Raw genomic sequence first — 19428 nt, forward strand, 5'->3', positions numbered from 1 at the left:
CAACTTCCGGGGTCATCGGCTTACTTTCTTCCTTTCCCTTGAGAATTGGTGGTGATGAAGGCTCCACAGGGCACTGAACTTGGTTATTTTTTCTAAATATAATTGGAAGTCTACTTAACCTGCTTCGTATATAAAACGCCTCCTATAAAGGTTTTGGAAGATAGAAAGGAAGGACAACTCGGGGAAGGGAAGACTCTGGAAGGTAAAGGGTGGTTGGAAGGGAGGGTTTTCTCTTTAAGGAAACACTCAAGGTTGTAAGAAGCAGCTAATCGGGTCACGTTGACTAGTTGGAGTACAGTACCTTTGATTTCAAGGCTATTGAGTTGGTTAGCTGCATCATCATTGTTTTTCTTTTTTTTTTTTTGTTTCAAAATAGGAGCAGTCTCTTGTTTCATGATCAAAGTTGTGAACTCCACACCTAGTTCTCTTCCACAAGGAAGAAGTGGGTTACAGAAAATTTATTTAGAGTTTGGAGAAGCATTAATTAGGCATAAACTCTGACCTACCTGGAAATTAGTCAAAGGACTTTAATTATCTTTACAAAAGGGAAGATTTATTATTTTACAATGTATAATCCGTTTATTGTTTAGCATATTCTGCTTTCACACTACACAGCTATGCTACAGCTGAGGTTGTCTTATAGAGGGAATTCTAATTTCCCAGGTTGAAACCTTTTTATCTTAATCCTAATATCTGATTATTTCATTATTTGAGCTCATAACATAATTTCACTGTTTAATAGCTAAAAGGAATTTGGCTACACTTCTATTCTAGGAGTGATGTGGATTTCTAAGAAGGGTACTAGGATGACTAATCTGGGTGTCATGTTAGTAATGTATATATGTGTTAAATTTGAAATAATGTTAGAAAGTTTAATCATTTTTTAAAGGTAACAGATCATCGTTTACTAACGTATGTGTTTTGATACTATGTTATGTAACCTATATTCATCAAGCTCTTTCAATAGTGGGGTTGGAGTGGTTAGGCCCAGGTCATAGAGTGAGAGAGTTAAGTGCTACTGTCTTACAAATACATTTAATACTTCATTTTTGGTATGAGAGGGAAGTACTCGGAGCCTTTAGGGATATCAGTTACCTCAATTTTTAACTGAAATTAAGATGATATAGTTAATGCTTCGACATGTTGCTTTTTGAGTCGTGGAATGTGAGGGAATTACAGGAGAAAAATAAAAAAAACTTGTTAATGCATTTGGTTTTCAAATCTGAGGCTAATATATGTTACATACAAGAAACACACAGGCTTACTGAAAAATGGAATGGGGACGTACATAGGAAATGGATTAAAGAGAGAGATAATTGCAACAGGGGACAATACCAACTCTAAGGGTGTAGCTACAATAATCAAAAAATAATTTCAAGAGTCAATTATAGAATCTAATTTCAATATGAAAGGTAGATGGTTTTATTTTACAGCTACTAATCCTGTTAACAGGAGATTAACACTATTCCTTAATGTTTATGGCTCTTGTCAGAGACAACAAGAGTTCATTTTGGAAATATATAATATTTTAGGTAAATTCATTATAGGGCAGGATTGGAATACAGTTATTGACCCAAGAACTGACTGTACTAATAACTCTAGCTCGCTAAACTTACAAGCATCAACATCTATAGGTGAGCTTATGGCTGACATTTGCCTTATAGACCCTATCTCATTTGGTGTAGTTTAGGGGAGAAATAATCTATATACATACTTCTGTAAATGTCACAATACCTGGTCAAGAATAGGCTTTTTTCTCATTTCAGAGGTTCTGCTAGAAACTGATATTAAATACTCCTCTGAACCCAGGTACTTGTTAGATAGTTCAAAAATTACATTAGAAATAAACTCCCCAATTAAACCAATGAGGGCATTTAGTAGGTGTAACTGGTCATTGAACAACAATTTATTGTTTAAATCAGATGTGGTACATGAGATATCGAGCATACTGTTAGAATTAAAAAAGGACTTAGAGAGCACTAACATTCCTTTGGACATTCAATGGGCAGCATGCAAGGCAAAACTGAGGGGGGGGTGCTAATCCAGAAAGCCACATATTTTAAAAAACTAGCAAAAGAAAATGAAAATAAGTTAGTTTCCAAGTTGAAAGTTCTAGAATCTGACTACCAGAGCAGACCAAGTCTGGGCATTGAGAAATTAATAAATGAAACAAAAAAAGTTATTTGAATTATATCAACATAATTATTCACTTCATGAACAAAAAAGTATTGCTAAATACGCGGAATGGGCGCAACTCCCGTCAAAAGTACTGGCGAGGATTTCAAATAGAAAAGAGGTTACTAGGATTCCATTTCTTTACTATCAAGATAAGATACATAACTCAGAGACACAAATTTTGGGAGTATTTCACAAATTATATTCAGAACTTTATGGTATAGATTAGATACACATCAATCTACTTCTGAAGAAATTGAAGGTTTCTTTAAAAATATCACATGTCCTAAATTAAAGAAAATCAAATAGAGATACTCAATGCTCCTCTTAGTAAACAAGAAATAATTGAGGTCATTGAGAAACTTAAGCTAGGTAAGGCTCCAGGCCCAGATTGGTACACATCAGAGTTTTATAAAATGCTTAATGTGAACTTATCTTCTGTTCTTTTAAAAGTATTTAATTGCATCAAAATATATGGTATTTCTGACTATTATCTAAACTACTCTAAGGCAATTCTTATATCCCAAAACAACCAAGATAAATCTAATCCACATAACTACAGACCGATATTGCTAATTAATGTAGACATTAAAATTTTATATTTAATTTTAGCAGAGAGGCTGAAAAAGGTTATGCCATTTTTAATATCCTCTGAACAAGCGGGATTTATGTTGAATAGGCAGACTTGGGATAATACCTTAACCCTAGATGCTATGATTCAGCTAAGTAAATTGGAAAAAATCCAAGATATTGCTTAGTTGTTGATGCAAGTAAAGCATTTGCCAGAGTTAATTGAAATTTCCTTGTTACAACCATGGATAATTTTAACATCCCCAAAAACTTTATCAGTCTAATTAGAACTCTGTATAATAATTCATATACTTACCTCTATGTTAATAAAAGAGTTTCAAAACCTATCAAGTTAGACAATGGCACTAGACAGGGATGCCCCCTATCCCCCAACCTTTTCAATCTGTATATCGAACCACTGTTTTTATACCTCTCTCAAGCCACATATCACTTTATTCCTAGAATTATGAACACCAAAATAATGTTATCTGTCTACGCAGATGATTTAAATATTTATTTTGAACAACCTATTTCAGATTTGAAGAAGATATGCAACACAATAGATACATTTTTGAGAATTTCGAACTATGAAGTCAGTCTTAAAAAGTCAGTCATTTTCCCATTAATCCTTTACATAATAAAGAGTACCTTCTCTCGAATTCCTCTTTCAAGATAGAATACTCTTTTAGATACATATAGGAATGGTGATGCTTAAATTGTATAAAACAATATAATGAAAATTTGGGCAGACACCTTGCAAGATCTTTGTAGAGGGCAACAATTGAAACTCTCCATCCTCTCTAAATCAACAGTTATTAGGATGAACATTCTACCTAAATTCATATACTATCTAAATACCTCAAATGTAGTCATACTGAACAAATTCTTCCAAAAAGTTCACAAAGATCTGGCCAAATTTCTATGGTTCCCAAAATCAGTTAGGATAAGTTACCAGAAATTGATATACCTTAAAGAAAAGGGAGGTTTAGGTTTACCAATTTTTTGACTTTATTATTGGATCATTTGTGCAAGCCAAATTATCTTAATTTCAGAATTTCACCTGAACAAAAAATGCATGGCTTCCCCTTGGATTAAAGTTTGATACAACCACCCTACCATTAACAATCTTAACCCAAAAGTCATCACTTATATGTCAGTCATGAGTATAAAGAACTCTAATATAAACAATATCTTAAAACAGAGAATTAAGATATTTCAGGAGTTGATAAAGTTTCAAACATTGGATAAGACCATCCCATTACTTCAACCTTTACATATGAATCCTAACATTAAACTTAACAGTAAAATGATTAATCTCTCAGATTACCCCTTAATTAAAGACTATACTGTATGGGACATTTATAAACACAAGAAGAAATCACTTCATGTAATGAGAAGTGATTTAAAACTGGGTGGTAAATACACTATTGTCTTAAGACAGCTTAGAAAACTCATTCCTACACTAATTAAGGAGAAATCAAACATTGAACATGACATAGCTAGTGTTGAAGATATTATAAAAAATGTATCTAGCAGGAAACATATGTTATCGAACACTTATAAAATTGTGATAGGCTCTTAATACCAAAATGTACTGCTTTATTCTGGATTTTGGGATAAACAAGGAACCAACTTTATGGATAACCAAAAACTCAGAGCCACTGAATCCACGATTAAGCTTACCCCTTTCAAAAATTTAGTTTATACGCAGCTAATGATTAATAATAATTCTTACTTTACTCCATTAAAATTAATCAAATTTAATCCTAAGATCTCTTCTGCATGTTCATGTTGTTCCTTTCCAAGTGCAGACCTTCTACATATTCTGTGGTTCTGTGAGCACACTCATAAACTTTGGTGCTCCCTGAAAGTGCGGCTTGAGAAAATGGGTTATCAAAAGTCCACACTGTCATGGGAACTAGCGGTTCTGCACATCACAGAACTTAGGATATCGAAACTAAAATTTCATGTACTTATTACTCTTTGCTTACTAATCAAATTCTACATAACTGAAAACTGGTTGGACCACACTAAATTATCCTGGAAGGAATTTAGGAATCTTGCAATCAAATACATATCCTCACAAAAATTATTCATTGTTAGCTGTAATAAACAAGCATACTACCAGAAATATTGGAAACTTATATTTGACATTATTATGGGTGATTAACCAGTGTTTATAAGATTGAACTTTTATTTAGATTTGATCTCTGGTATACAGGTTTTCGGTTGTTGTAGTCACTTTAGCCTTAATTGGCCCAACATGCTCCCTATTTATGTTTACATTAGCACTGTTTGTATATATGTACATAGTTTGGATATGGAAGATGGGTTGGAGTTAAGGAATGTATTGATACTATGTGTCTATTATTCTTGAATTTTCTATATACTAGAATACTGTCATTCGATACTTCCTATGTGAAAACATTAATAAAAATATATTGGAAAAATAAAATTGTGTCTGTGAGTAGTAAGGAGATAGTTGTATTGTCTTAGCAATTATTATTGGGATTGATATGGCTGGGGTTAATATAAGTAGTAGCAAATAGATGTGAATGGTTAGCAATTATGGATGGGAGTGGTCTGTGTAGAATAAATATCAGTGTGTTGGGGTGGGTGGGAATTGGGGGTAGAGTAGGGAAGTGGAGTGAGCCTGAGAATAGTGGAGTGAATGGAGCGGCATGCACCTGACCTCTGAATTAATCAGACATCAGAAGCAATCAATTATTAAGGTAGGAAAAAGTTCAAGTAAGCTGCTTCTTGGTGGTTGAAAAATACTGGTCTGATTAGCTTGACAGACTAAGGATTTTTCAAGCAGAATAGGTTAAATAAAGCAAGAATAGAAAAAGGCAAAAATCTAGAAGGAAAAAAATGAAGAGTTTGGTGTTGGATACTACTTAGGTAGGTCAGAGAAAAATGGTACAGCAGACAAAATCACTACTTATGAGATCACAAAGAGAGGTAGAGGCAGGGGACCACAGGAAAAAATCTAGGTATGAGGTTTGGACTTGAGTAGATGGAATTATTGAGAGTATTTAATAGTAATGGAGAGGCTTGAAGGTACAGCTAAGCAAAAAAAAAAAGGTTAGTACCAAAAGAAGGTGAAAGAGCTGCATTCAAAGAAAAAGTACACCACAGTTAGACAGAGGGAGAGAAGAGAAATTTAGAAGATAAAAAGGGAGAGAAACAAAGGAACTACTGTAATGTTGAAAGACATGGCTTGGAGTCTGACTGAGGTCATTCTGTCAGTTTTGACTTAAAGCGAATATTGATTTTAGATTATTTTCCACAGTAGAAGATCTGATGATTATCTGATATAAAACAAGCTATTTCTGTCCATTTCGTTAACTAATGTCCAAGTTATCAATGTTTATTCTTGCAACAACTCATCTTTAACCAAATCAGGTTTGCCCTGGTTTATAGTGGCTATATTCCAAGTTCCAATGATGCATAATTCTTTGCAACACCAGACTTTTCTATCACCACATAACACCTCAGTAGACAGCCATCCTCTCAGACGTAATCATGTTCCCAAATCCAAGTTTTCCACAAAGAATAAGCAATTCAACTACTCCAGTTTTGTTTTAGTTCCATTCTCCATCTGGCCCATAAATAATATTATTGTCAGTGACAGCAGTACACTGTATTGAAAATGAACACACAACACATGCTGTCATACTCATCAGGTGCACTTTATTATCTGTCATTACACTTAGGTATAGTCATTATAAATACTGCTGCATAGTCAGAGTTCTTGCTGGATTTCTGAGTAACATTATTATGACCCTTAAAACAGTGGAACTACAAGTGTGAATGATGGGGAATACAAGCAAATTCCAAAATTGTGAAACCTCATAGTATCCCCCTACTCTGTGAAGGGCTGTAACTGGTTCATCTAGTGCCTAGTGGTGTTCCATGATCTTGTACCCCTTAACTCTAGGTAGCCCCTCACCTCTCTCTTAAGGAGCACCAATGTTCTCTTCAGTAAAGTAAAGAAAAAAAAGTTTTCTACTTTAAAAAACTGCAGCAAACCACTTGCTACATTTCTTTGCTACAGGTTATACCACACTCAAAGCAATCAAGCAAGAACTTAAGTCCTGACAGTAAAGCACTGAAAAATCAGTATTTAATTTCTGTACTAGCATTCAGAAAAGCCAGTATGGAAATGATTGCCTGTGGTACACTATGGATAGATCGGCATCTGGTGATTTTGCCCCCTAACAAGTGCCCCTTTTCCCCCACCTCAGCTGCTTTCTGACTGTGAGATACAATAATGATGGAGTTGGTATATATAAGTAGCAGGGATATGAGACATGGGTTGCAGGTCATCCATATCAGAGGTGCAGGGCAGCAAAGTCTGCAGCAAACCACTTTAATAGTGTAATTGCCTTTTTTTGCATTCACTGTTTTATTTGTTTAATTTCAGTTGTCCTTAATTTTTTTTTATAGAATTGGGACCTGCAGCTTGCATTTATGGAGTTCTGGAAGTGCCATTATAATAAATCATCTTCAGCATGTCACATTTGCAGTCCCCCATTTTAATCAACGCCACACTGTTAAATACACTACATGCTAAAATTTTACTTTTTGAAAGTAAAGTATTCACATGTCCCATAAATATTACAAGGAGTTCATAATGGCAATACACTCATTTATTCAGTCTCTGATAAGCATTTTGATACAGTTTGGGGTCTCAGGGCAGGTGGATTCTATCCTTCCATTCACTGCATCCAAGGCAGAGGAAATGATTCCAAATAAGGTACTGACCCATCCTACACTGCATGCACTAACATATTCTCACACTATCTCTGTACCTATGGGTAATTTACAGGAAAAGCACCAGATTACACACTGTTTTTGGAATATGGAAGGAGACTGGAGCAACAACAAAAAGCACTTGCAGATGGAAGAAGGGCATAACAGATGTCATAGAGGAGACTTCCCAGATGAGAAATGAATTTATAGCAAACCCCTGCATCAGTGTGCTACCCGATAAGAGAAAGATGGAAGGAGGACTCTGACTCAAAACATTATACCCTGAGGTGGTTTTCTGGTTCTTTGCAAATGCTTCATCTTGGTGCTGACTCATGACTCTCCAATTCTTTATATGAAATGGGTAGCTCACTTTCCCAATTTTACAGACTCCTGTGCTGCATTCTTTATCATGGCTGTGGGCAGAATGGCTTTTGTAAATAACACCGCTGTTCCTTTAACATGGCATAAAACAAGACCTGTTAGTCCAGTTATCTGACCTGAGATGCAATTTGAACCTCCTATTATGAAATCTCAGAGGCATGTATAATCTGCATCATTGAAATATCTGTCTTTTACATGTTTAGCATGTTGAAATGTTAATCAGTACCATTTTCTGTAATAGCTATGTTTAACGTTGATGTAATTAGATCAAGTCTCACAGCATATCTATGAGGAAATCATTCCACAAGTGATTCACCTGTTATGCGGTAAATCATGGTTCTGTCCTATAACAGAAACAATGACATTCCAACTTTTCTATCAAATAAAATGTTTAATACTATCATTATTCCAGTATTTGCTATCTGAATGTACTTTTCTTGAAAACTATTGGTAACAGGATGCTAGTGCATTTGTAAAATGTGCAAGCCTGTTTTTGCTTCACAAAATGACAAAATTCTTCATATGTAAAGTGAATATTATTACTATGTGTTAAAGTAACCCATAAGCAGAATGTAATCCTTTCAATATACTTGTAAGTTCATGTCATTTCAGACATGCACAGTGCTGCCAGCCATTAAGCATATGCATCTGTTAATATCCTCAGTGCACTGTTCATGAAAGGTCTTATGAAATCTATACACAGTACTCTCGCATCTTTCTGGAAATCCTTAATATAATGGTGTTTATTGTAGCATATTTTGTTCCATCTGACATGGTACAAATTCTCTGTACATGTTCAAAATCTCATCATCAAGTTGAGGCCACCAGCCTAAACTAGCCTATCATTCCCAAAGTTGGTTTAAACATTAAGTCCCAGAAGTCAGGCAGACGAGAAACTTAAATAAGAAATAACATACACACAAATTTCATTAGGCAAAAGGTATAGAGCACTATAGTTTGCACAAAAGTTTTATAATGTGTTTTTGGTAAAGCAATGATATCATCAGCAAAGACTACCCATGAGAGTCAGGGATTCCAACAGAAGAATGAAATGTGTCACTGCCATATTAGAATGGTTTACTGTATAGCCACTGAACACCCACACGTAATTGTTAAACATTCAACATCATGCTCCAGGATTCAGAGAGATTCTTGCCACTGGCACTAATTGGCTTACAAGGGCTGGTCAGTTGGGTCTATATTACAACCTCAAAGTTGCTGAACTTCGAAAACGATATGGTCGACACCATGTCATCTAAGTTTAGTAACATCGAATAGTTAATAAAAAAAATGAAAGAAACAAAAACAGATTGCTGTAAGCAGAGGGGCAAGCCCCCCTGCATCCCCCATACCCTCCACTACTTAAATATACCAACTCCATGATCGCGCTGCAGTGTAGGAAATGGAAATTTTCCATTTCTGCACTGTAGTGCACTGAAGTGTGATCTTGGAGTTGGTATATTTAAGTAGCGGGGGGTGTGGGGGGTGCAGGGAGGCTTGCCCCCCTGCTTACAGCACTTACTTCTTCTTCCTTTTATTTTTTAATTTTTTTTATTACCTTTTTGATGTTACTGAACTTCGATGATATGGTGTCGACCATAACGTATTCGAAGTTCAGTAACGTTGAGGTTGTAATATAGACCCAGTCAGTTAGCATGACAGTGAGAATCTCCAGTTCAGAGAGGTGCACCTCATTAAGAACTAATTATCATGATTCTGAATCAAACACTGCAAAGTCAGACCTAGTGTTCTCCCTGCCACCCTACTTATCTGAAAAGGCACTTCAATCTCACACACACACGCTCACATACACACACATACACACACACACACACACACACACACACACACACACACACACACACACACACACACACACACACACACACACAATTACTCACATATACAGGGATAGATTCACAAAACACTTATCTCCCACAGGTTGACTACCTTAACACACACAGACACACACACATGCGTATATGTTATACACAGATACACACACACACACACGCACACCAATGCATACACACACACACACACACACACACTCACACACACAAACACACATGTCCCACAGAGTAACCACCTATAGACACACGCAAACATGTGTATGCGAGCCCGTGCACAAGCGCGCACACACACACACACACACACACACACACATACATATCCGTGCAGCCACTTCCTTGATATTACAGGTGTGCACTTAATATGTTCCATGACACATGCACACAGACACACACACATGCATGGATAGATATGCAATGCCACCTTGTATTTATGATATGAACAGTTACTGTTCAGTAGGTGAGAATGGGTTAACAATGTATTTTTCATGGTACTTACACTTTCCTCCTTGCAAAAATTTAACTCAATAAAGTTATTCTCTGAATTGCTTTACTGTGTTAATTCCTTGTCATTGCCATTTTTGGGGAAGAGCAAATGGATAATTTGCATCAGCTGCCCCCTATAACTGCTGGATTTGCATGCATCTTCCCTGGTTAGACCTTGCTTTGTGCTATTGTGATGTCCCTGTTCTGGGCCAGTAATCAAGGAGCCTCAATCCTCACCACTGATGCCAGTGAGGAATGATCACACCTGGGAAAGGCTGGCACAGATTTACCAGCTATGCCCCCTCTATCCAGACTATAAGATAGATACTGCCTGCCACCAGAACACTCCAAAGCCAGCTACTCTCTGGGCTGTTACCAGGGTATCCAATTATACTTAGCAAAATTGATACTGATACAAATTGTAGTTTTTGACCAATGCAGCAAGGCTTTCAGGAGCAGCCACAGTGTCAAAAAATAAATATAAGTACTCTCAAAAGTTAAAAGTTTCTCTAAAAGACTAGCCACAATGAAAAGTTTAACTATATTTAATAATAAATAATACAAGCACATGAAAATACTAAATATCTATTAACAATAAACACTAGAGTTTCAGTCACATAAAATATTAAAATAATAGAGATGGATAGATTTACACAGATACAGAAAAACAGTACCTAACTAATCTCACTATATTTTCCAGGCTGATCTAAAGAATTACTATTCCCTGGTTACTAAAGTAAGGCAAGAGGAAATGGGTGAGTGGTCTTCCTTCTTTGTCAGATTTCACAAACACACTGCCCTGAGACCTCTGTCTCATGTAGTATTAATCACAAACACTTTGGAAAAACAAAATAAAAGTGAAATAAAACCGAAAAAAGGAGCCAACTGACTATATACTTTGCAACTTTATTTACCACATCCACAGTAAGTGCTTTCATCCACTAGGGACTTCTTCAGACTGCATAATGTGTAAGAAATAATACAATCACTTAAATACATTAAAATCACATGATTAGGACATCACATGACATAACTTTTTTCCTTTTTAAAAAGGGAGCTCTACAAAATAATGTATGATCATAAATATGCAGTTGGTGTGAAAGATGAGAAAAATGCTCTTAGTAAGCATTACATAGAAAAAGCACGTAATGTTGATTTTAAGTTTTGTGTTTTAGATGAAATAACAAATGTTAATCAAAAATTTGATGCAGAAGATGAGTTAAGTTGGAGGGAATATGAATGGCAGTTTAGGTTGAATGCCTGTCATCCACCTGGGCTAAATGACGGAAAAGAATTTACTACCTTTTTAAAAAGGAAAAAGTTATGTCATGTGATGTCCTAATCATGTTATTTTAATGTATTTAAGTGATTGTATTGTTTCTTACACATTATGCAGTCTGAAGAAGTCCCTAGTGGATGAAAGCAATTACTGTGGATGTGGTAAATAAAGTTGCAAAGTATATAGTCAGTTAGCTCCTTTTTTCGGTTTTATTTCACTTTCATGTAGTATTAAAACATAATTTCAGTGCTGGATTACAGAATGACATCAAATACATCTAGTCACTTGTTTTCTGATTCCCACACTACCCCCTTTACTAGAAACTGAACCAGAATATAGCACATATGCAACATAATATACACACATAGAGCTGGGCTAAAATGTGCTATAGCATCTGGAAGCTATAAAACCATTTCAAAAACTTTCACCCTTCCAGGGTAGCAATTAGTTCACCCCTAAAGACAATACAGTAGGATTCCTGTTTTGCTCAGACATTTTGTATCTGGCTGCAATCAGGTGCAATCTTTATAGCCTAAACCAAGTAATTTAATTTCAGACTATTTTTCAAAGTTAGCTGGACTGAGATTAATCTCTTCTGTTCCAGCATCCTCTAGCAATATATTCATATATGTCTGACATACAGGTATATTTCATTTCTGTCCAGCACAACCCACTGTTGGTACATTTTTTAACACACCAACTTTATAAATACATTTTCAGTGCAAGCAGCTGTACAAATCAGTTTGATATACATATGACATAGAATTATTTACAAAACTCCAGCTAGCTATGCTGACATATGTTACACATCCACTGCCCTAGTTCTCCAGGCATAATTAGCAATACCTCATATCATCACAGCTATTACCAGCATCAGTGGAAAACCATAGCAGGAGAGCATTCTCTGAATTACCATGATCTGGAAACATTTGAAGTTAAGATTTCTGCATTGCAGTAAGTCTTTCTGAATCCCATGGATGGTTTTGAAGCATATAACTAATCAAACTTTGCTATATGTTTAGAAGAATTAACCACCAAAACATTCAATGCCCAGGAAACTAGTCACATACTGTGTACATTACAGAATTCTCAGTGATAGTAGTTTGCAACAGAAAGCATTAATAAGATTACGCTTAAGTTACAAGATTGGTATAACTTATAGCAATTTCATATCAGTTATGCTTGAACTGTGTTTATGTACATGTGAAACAGGCGATTGAATGTAACTGCCTGAATGTAATATGCAGAGATCAAATACTTACGTTGTGTTGGAGCAGTTCTTGTCTGATACATCTACTCACTTATAAGGGGGAGTTCTCCTTTCTGCATAGTTGTGTGATTGTAAAGATGGTATACTTAAGTTCAGGAGTAGGGTACTGCAGGCGAGCTTGACCCCGTGCAAAACAATTATTTAAGTGATGATTGGTTTCAGAGGAAACACCTTATTGGCCTACTTTGCAGTATTTTTTAATCCACTCTGCATTGATCTTTCATCAAAGAAGCCTTGAACTGTGATAGCCGCTTAATAAAACAATATAATGAAAGGTAGAAATAAAGGAGAAGTAGAAAAAATAATCAGTGTGTCTGCTGCGAATGTTGATCAGTTGACCATACCAGTATTCACAGGGCTGCTGTAAACAGATCTCATGATAAGACCTGTAGTAGCTGAACAGCTGCACACTTTTGGGCATGTGCTATATTTAATTACCCCTTCAACAGAGTAGTAGAGCTTTGTAAAGTCAGGTATGTTAACTTCAGCAGGTTAAACAAACTACAAAATACAAGAACTCTGCATCATTTAATGCAAAATTTAATTGTAGAGAGCACAATTACCCATTTCATAATCACATGCAAGAAAACAAAGCTTTGCTTTGTGCAAATGAATTATAAGATCTCATTTTACCTATCTAATATCACAAGACAAATGTTATTCTTTATGGTAATATAGTTCTTACCAGCTTTTAAACTGAAATGTTTTACATCATAGGAAAATACAATCAGGTATTATTTACTATAAATGAGACTGTTTTCATGCACAGCATGCACTGATGATTACATATGCATAGCACAAGGCCACTTAACTAATCATCAGATCAATAAATGGTTACAAATCAAGGTGTGATATCTAAAAGAAGATCACATGACAAAAGGTAGAGGTAAGATATGGAGAGTATCCAAGAGTGTGCCCTCACCTCCCATAAGGAGATGGTGGCTTGACCTTCAGGGACCTGAAACAGATCCTGCTGAACTGTAGGTAGGAGATGCAGTCTGTATTGCTTGGAAAATATATGAATGGATGTTCATAATCTAGCCTCATAAATATAATAGCTTTAATCATCATAACAAAAGTTAATGCAGTTAGCCAGCCACTTACAAAGGGTCTGTTTGGTTAAGTGGACACCCCTGTTTACTTTTAATTTTTTTTTCTGTGTTGTAATTGAACAATCTGTGAGGATTCATTATAAGGACAGTACTTTACTTTTTGTCTGTTTAGAAAAGGCAACAGGTAGTTGAGCTGATCTTTTAAAGAGTAATTCTGGGAATGTATTAATCATAAAGGAATAATTTGTTTCAATGAGCTTGAGAACAAGTGAGCGGCTAAGTCTGGCAGATAATTTTGAGATTAAGTGGACACCCCTGTTTACTTTTAATTTTTTTTTCTGTGTTATAATTGAACAATCTGTGAGGATTCATTATAAGGACAGTACTTTACTTTTTGTCTGTTTAGAAAAGGCAACAGGTAGTTGAGCTGATCTTTTAAAGAGTAATTCTGGGAATGTATTAATCATAAAGGAATAATTTGTTTCAATGAGCTTGAGAACAAGTGAGCGGCTAAGTCTGGCAGATAATTTTGAGATTGATTGGAGTATTAAGAGAACATGCACTGAGTTAAAGTATTTTTCAAAAAAAAATAGATTGCACACAGGACAAGTTTTACAAAGTCTTATTAAGAAATTAGGGGAGGTGTCCAGGTTGCCAGTGTCTATTTTAGAAAAGGTTTTATGATAAGCCCAGGGTGATTTTGGGGTACTTTGTCTCTGCATATAATAAGGAATAGGTACTATGGCACCTGTGGCAACCAGAAAAAAAATATGGTAGCAGGTCAAATGGTGCCTGCAGATCATGATTATTTGGATAGAGTCTTTAGCAGAGGGCATGGTATATGGATGATAAGAGATATAAACTGAAGTTTAAGTTGACTTTCCCAGCTGTATTGAAAGTTTTTTTTTCATCAAGGAGAATGTTGACATTTACAAATGTTAAGGAAGCATTGGATAAGTTAACAGAGTCACCACTCCAATCAAGCTGTGGGGTATTGGACACTAAATACATTGGCTCATACCTCTCAATCTCTCAGTTCAAGAAATATGGACAAAGCCAAAAATAATGTGAGGACAAAATTCCAAAAATAGGGACAGATTTTAAATAGTGCAACTATAAATTAAAAAAAATGCTAGAATAACAGGTTTTGCATTATTATGTATTTTCTGAAGTTTGAGTTCTGAAACTCAAATATCTGTCATTATTTAGTATTATTTAGTAACTTCAATCCTCAATGATTTGCCAGAAAAACGTAAATTTGTGTTTTGCTGTTATAACTGTCTTGTGCTATAGTGTGTATTGATCTTCCCTGTTCTCAGTTTTATTGTAAAACTAGACAGCCTACTTAGTCATCCCCTGAACAGCTCAGCAGACTTTACTCCTATCTTGATGTTAGGCCATGCTGTGTTCCTGCGAACGATTGACTAAAGTTGCTTTTTTTTCATTTTAGCACATTGTGTTGAGGTAACTGGTTTAGTCCCTTTTCTAAATTTTTATGTCTAACTTAGCAGGGGAATTGAACTTTGGTGACCCCTGTTGCTAAATACTAACATTGAATTTTAGAATTCTATCTTTTCCCTTTAGAGACCTTCAGCATTTTGCATCAACAAATTTCTTGTCTCTGAGACACTTATTTTAATTTGTTGTTTTCCTTCCTGTATGCCATCTCTCATAAAAGTATCAGTTCTCTGAAAGCAAGATTTAAAACTTTTAAGAGATATTTTTAATTAAAATATGAATTTATATTTCTATTTGCCAGTATTTTACACATATTGGTAGGTGGATGATATTGCCAGAGGACAAAAGCCTTCCACCTCCCCCACATATATAGATTACTTGTACATCCTAATCTGTAAACAAAATGCCCCAGTGCTGCACAGATCCAAACAGCAGGGATCAAATGATCATCTTATTGATGACATTGTCAGGCAGTGGGCTTAAAGGATTAAGGATCTGTTAATGAGCTGTTCCTTTGATCCAGTGGTGCAAGGTTTGATTCTCTCAGCCTCCATTGCCTAATTATGAGCTAGTCACTTAATCAACCATCGCTCCTGAGCTCATTCTGAAAAATGTCCATGGAGATCAGTACTCTGCTCTGGAAAACAAATATAAAACTAAATAAATAAACCACAGAGCAACAGTCACTGATGGGCAGTTCTACATCAGCCATATCATGTTATGCTGTTTTAGCTGCAATGCTCTTCATATCCGAATTTGTGTAATTGCCCCTGTCATTTTCTTTTGTAAACTGTATCTTCGCTATATTCCATCGCTAGTTAACTTATTCCAGAAGAATATCTACTGAGAGAAAAGCAGTGCATTAACAACTATGTTTTCTTGTTTTTTTTTTCCTTTGAAAAAAGAAAGCATAAATCTTCTCAGTTACTTCCAACAATTGTGTGTAACAAGATAACATGCTACCTAAAGTATCCTTCCATTGCAAATTACAGCTTACAGCTGTAGAAATACTGCATGCATTAATGTGTAAGACCCAACTTATCTTCACATCTGTTAAAGCATTTAAATGTATATCAACATTATTATAAGAATTACCTTAATAGTACTATTGTTGAAATATCATTGATGTTGTGGTCACTCAAAGATCCATCATCTGCAGATCATAACTGACATTTGTTCACTGGCTGTGAAGAATTTTGTTGTTCTCTTCCTGCAAGTGTAGTTTTCCTTCAAAAAAGATGCTGGCTGATCAGCTATATTAAAGTTTGTCGATATATTAGAGGTGATCTCTGCTTGACTTACAAAGCCATGTCTGACCCAGCTCTGTTAGAAATGCTACAGCTAAAGAAATCCCAGTCCCCCCACACCACACACTCCAGAGACCTCATCCTCATTACCACAATCAACAGAACGTGCTGGAGGGACAGGTTCATAACCCAGAGACTGCCCATGCTATGGAATAGACTTTCCATACGTCAAGCAGGGCACCTCAGTGGCCTTCTACAAGAGAAATCTTGATGAGTGGATGGGAAATTAAAAATTCACCCCAGGGATCACTCCATTGGCTCTACTCGACAGAGGCACTGGGAACTAAGGTCGGGTGAGATGATGCCAGGGTAATCCTATGGGCTAGGCTGGTAAAGGCTCCAGAGCCATTAGCCTAGTACACACCTATGAACCTAAGAACCTATATATTCAATTTATATTCAAACTTGTGGCCTGTGTTTTGGCTAAAAAGGATCTATGGACCAGTCCACCTTCCTTTAATACAAAATAATATACCTTAAACGTAAGCAATACAATATATTAGATTTACTGCTAAAGTTCTGATATTTTGTTAAAGTTAAAACATATATTCCTGTTTCCTGTAGGAATGGAAGGTTGTGGCAAAATCGTATTGGAAGAAAAGGAAATTAATTTAATCAGTAAATAATGAAATGCATTGCTTTGTTACCTTTTTATTGTGTTACAGATCCCAGTGCTAAAGCACTTCCAGCTCTGGAAATGCCTAGGGAATGTGCATCAGCTCCAACATTGGAAGCTGGGATTCCTGAAACAAGTAGTCACTCCTCCATATCAAGTGAGTGGTTTTAAAACTAATTTAAGTTACATAAACGTATTTTTATTAAGTTGTATTTATTAAGTAGAAAAAAGACAGTATGTTTTTATTCTGCTATGCTTTACTTCATAGCCTTTCTCTTGTCTTTAATGTACCTATTTTTGATAGGGTCCACTCTTGTTATCCACTTTATATGCTGGTTTGGAAACACAGATGCTTACATTGCATTCTCTGAAAGCATTTTCCAGGCACATCTACTGTGCTGTAATGGAATATTTACTTATCATGCCTGGACTCTGTGTTGATGATTTATTTATTTATTTATTTATGCATGCTTGATATATATTTGTTAACTGCATTATTAATGCTGGCCTCAAAAGTTATGTCTGTTTTAAAGGTCAAGCCAAGAGGTAACGGTGAAATAAAAAAGGCAAATAATTTCTGTTAAATATTAAACAAAAGACGTACCAAAAGTTTTTCTATGTTGTTACATATAACGTATTAAATGGGTAGAAAAGTGAACCTCCAACAGTTAAATTTACATTATGTATGCACTTAGTGCATCATGTTTACAGTTCAGCAATTGAGTTAGGCAAGTGGGGTGAACCCCCCCCACCCCTGCTCCCCATATTCATGTGTGCTAATCCTAACCTTGCTCCTGTTTCTCCCCCTAACTCCAGCACTATGCATTACCTTAAAAATAATTATACTAAAGATATTATTTAGGTTATATTTTTCGCTGGTGTTATTGTTTTTTTAATTAGTGAATCACAGAAGGAAAGAGTTTGTTTTCCTTTTCCCTCAGCTGAGTTTTGGCTGTTAGATTTTTTTTTTTAGTGATATGAATTTTGAGTTGAAAATGTCAAGTGAGTAAGTACTGACCATTCTTTAATTTGAAATTTACTATCATACTTACAAATATACGTGTGTGTCAGTTAAGGCACATATATTAACACTGGTGAAACCTTGGATACAAGTGTACTGTAGAACAATGAGCATTTGAACTGAATAGTCAGAATGACACATGCTATAAGAAAATGAAATATTGATGAATTAATTTAAATGAGCTTTACAAATGGTACATACAATTATTAATAATTTAGCGCTGTGCAGACCATTTCTGGGCATAATCTTATCTGTGCTAGCAGAAGACAAGTTAACATTTCTTTAGAAATATATCTTGATATTAAACATGAAGGAGAGAAAATTAGACATGATATGGCTAAAGATGGGAGTTTGGAAGCAGAGGCAGAGAAAGACTGGTGTTATTTCTCATGACTGTAAGAGAGGCAATGTTAATTAAGAGCTGAGAAAGAGCAGCAGGTGACATGAAAGGGGGTAGCAGAACAGGTGCTGTTTTGATATGCAGTAGTTTTCAATGTGTAGGATGAAATGGATAGTAACGTCTTGGGGCAGTTTACTTGTTTATATAATGCATTTATCATGTAATTCCATGAAGACATTCACAGTGATGTTATGAGTCTAGGTAATAAGACATTCCATTTTTGAAAGGATTAGCAGCTTGTTGTTATCTAAGCTTAAAAAAGAGATCCATGATTTAGGCTGAAAACAAGACTTCTCTATATCTAATGTATGTTATTGGAACAGTTAGGGAAAATATAGCTGAAGAATGCACTTGCATGCTAGGGCACACCAGATGCTAGAATTAACTGGAATGGAGCAGGCTGCAAAATGTATGTTTTTTTTGAGCTGCCATCATTTGTGGCATATTAATTCTTGTTTATAGTTTATGGCATCCTATAGTATTAAAGTCATGTCAGTTGTGGTTCCTTGAGAACACCTAGCTTAAACTATTAATCACGTTTACCTTCCCTTTATATTTGTTAACTGTACAAGAGATGAGATTTTATTTAATGCCCCAATTCCAAATAATATGCATGAAATTAGGAGATGAATGGCTCTTTGTGCTCTTGAATGTTATCTTCTAGTTAAGTATATACCACTAGCTGATGTTACTGCAGTGCTTGCAGAAAGAATAATTGCCTTTGTTGCTGACTTCCAGATAGCTAAAATAGTGTATTGTTTCTATGACTATTTCATTTATTGATGTTAGATTCAGTGGAAAAGTTCAA

The 19428-nt window shown here is 35.5% G+C and overlaps 1 protein-coding gene across 1 annotated transcript in view; it reads left to right on the forward strand.

The window, feature by feature from the left end:
• UNC79 (unc-79 homolog, NALCN channel complex subunit) overlaps positions 1 to 19428 on the forward strand; it is a 1772232-nt gene that overhangs the window by 935904 nt on the left and 816900 nt on the right. The window contains exon 32 of the mRNA XM_044074575.1: positions 17249 to 17356. Within this exon, the coding sequence (XP_043930510.1) occupies positions 17249 to 17356 (108 nt within the window). The remainder of the gene's footprint in view (positions 1 to 17248; positions 17357 to 19428) is intronic.

Source organism: Protopterus annectens, chromosome 6.part0, assembly GCF_019279795.1.
Source record: "Protopterus annectens isolate FY-2018-M chromosome 6.part0, PAN1.0, whole genome shotgun sequence".
Classification (NCBI taxonomy): Eukaryota; Metazoa; Chordata; order Ceratodontiformes; family Protopteridae; genus Protopterus; species Protopterus annectens.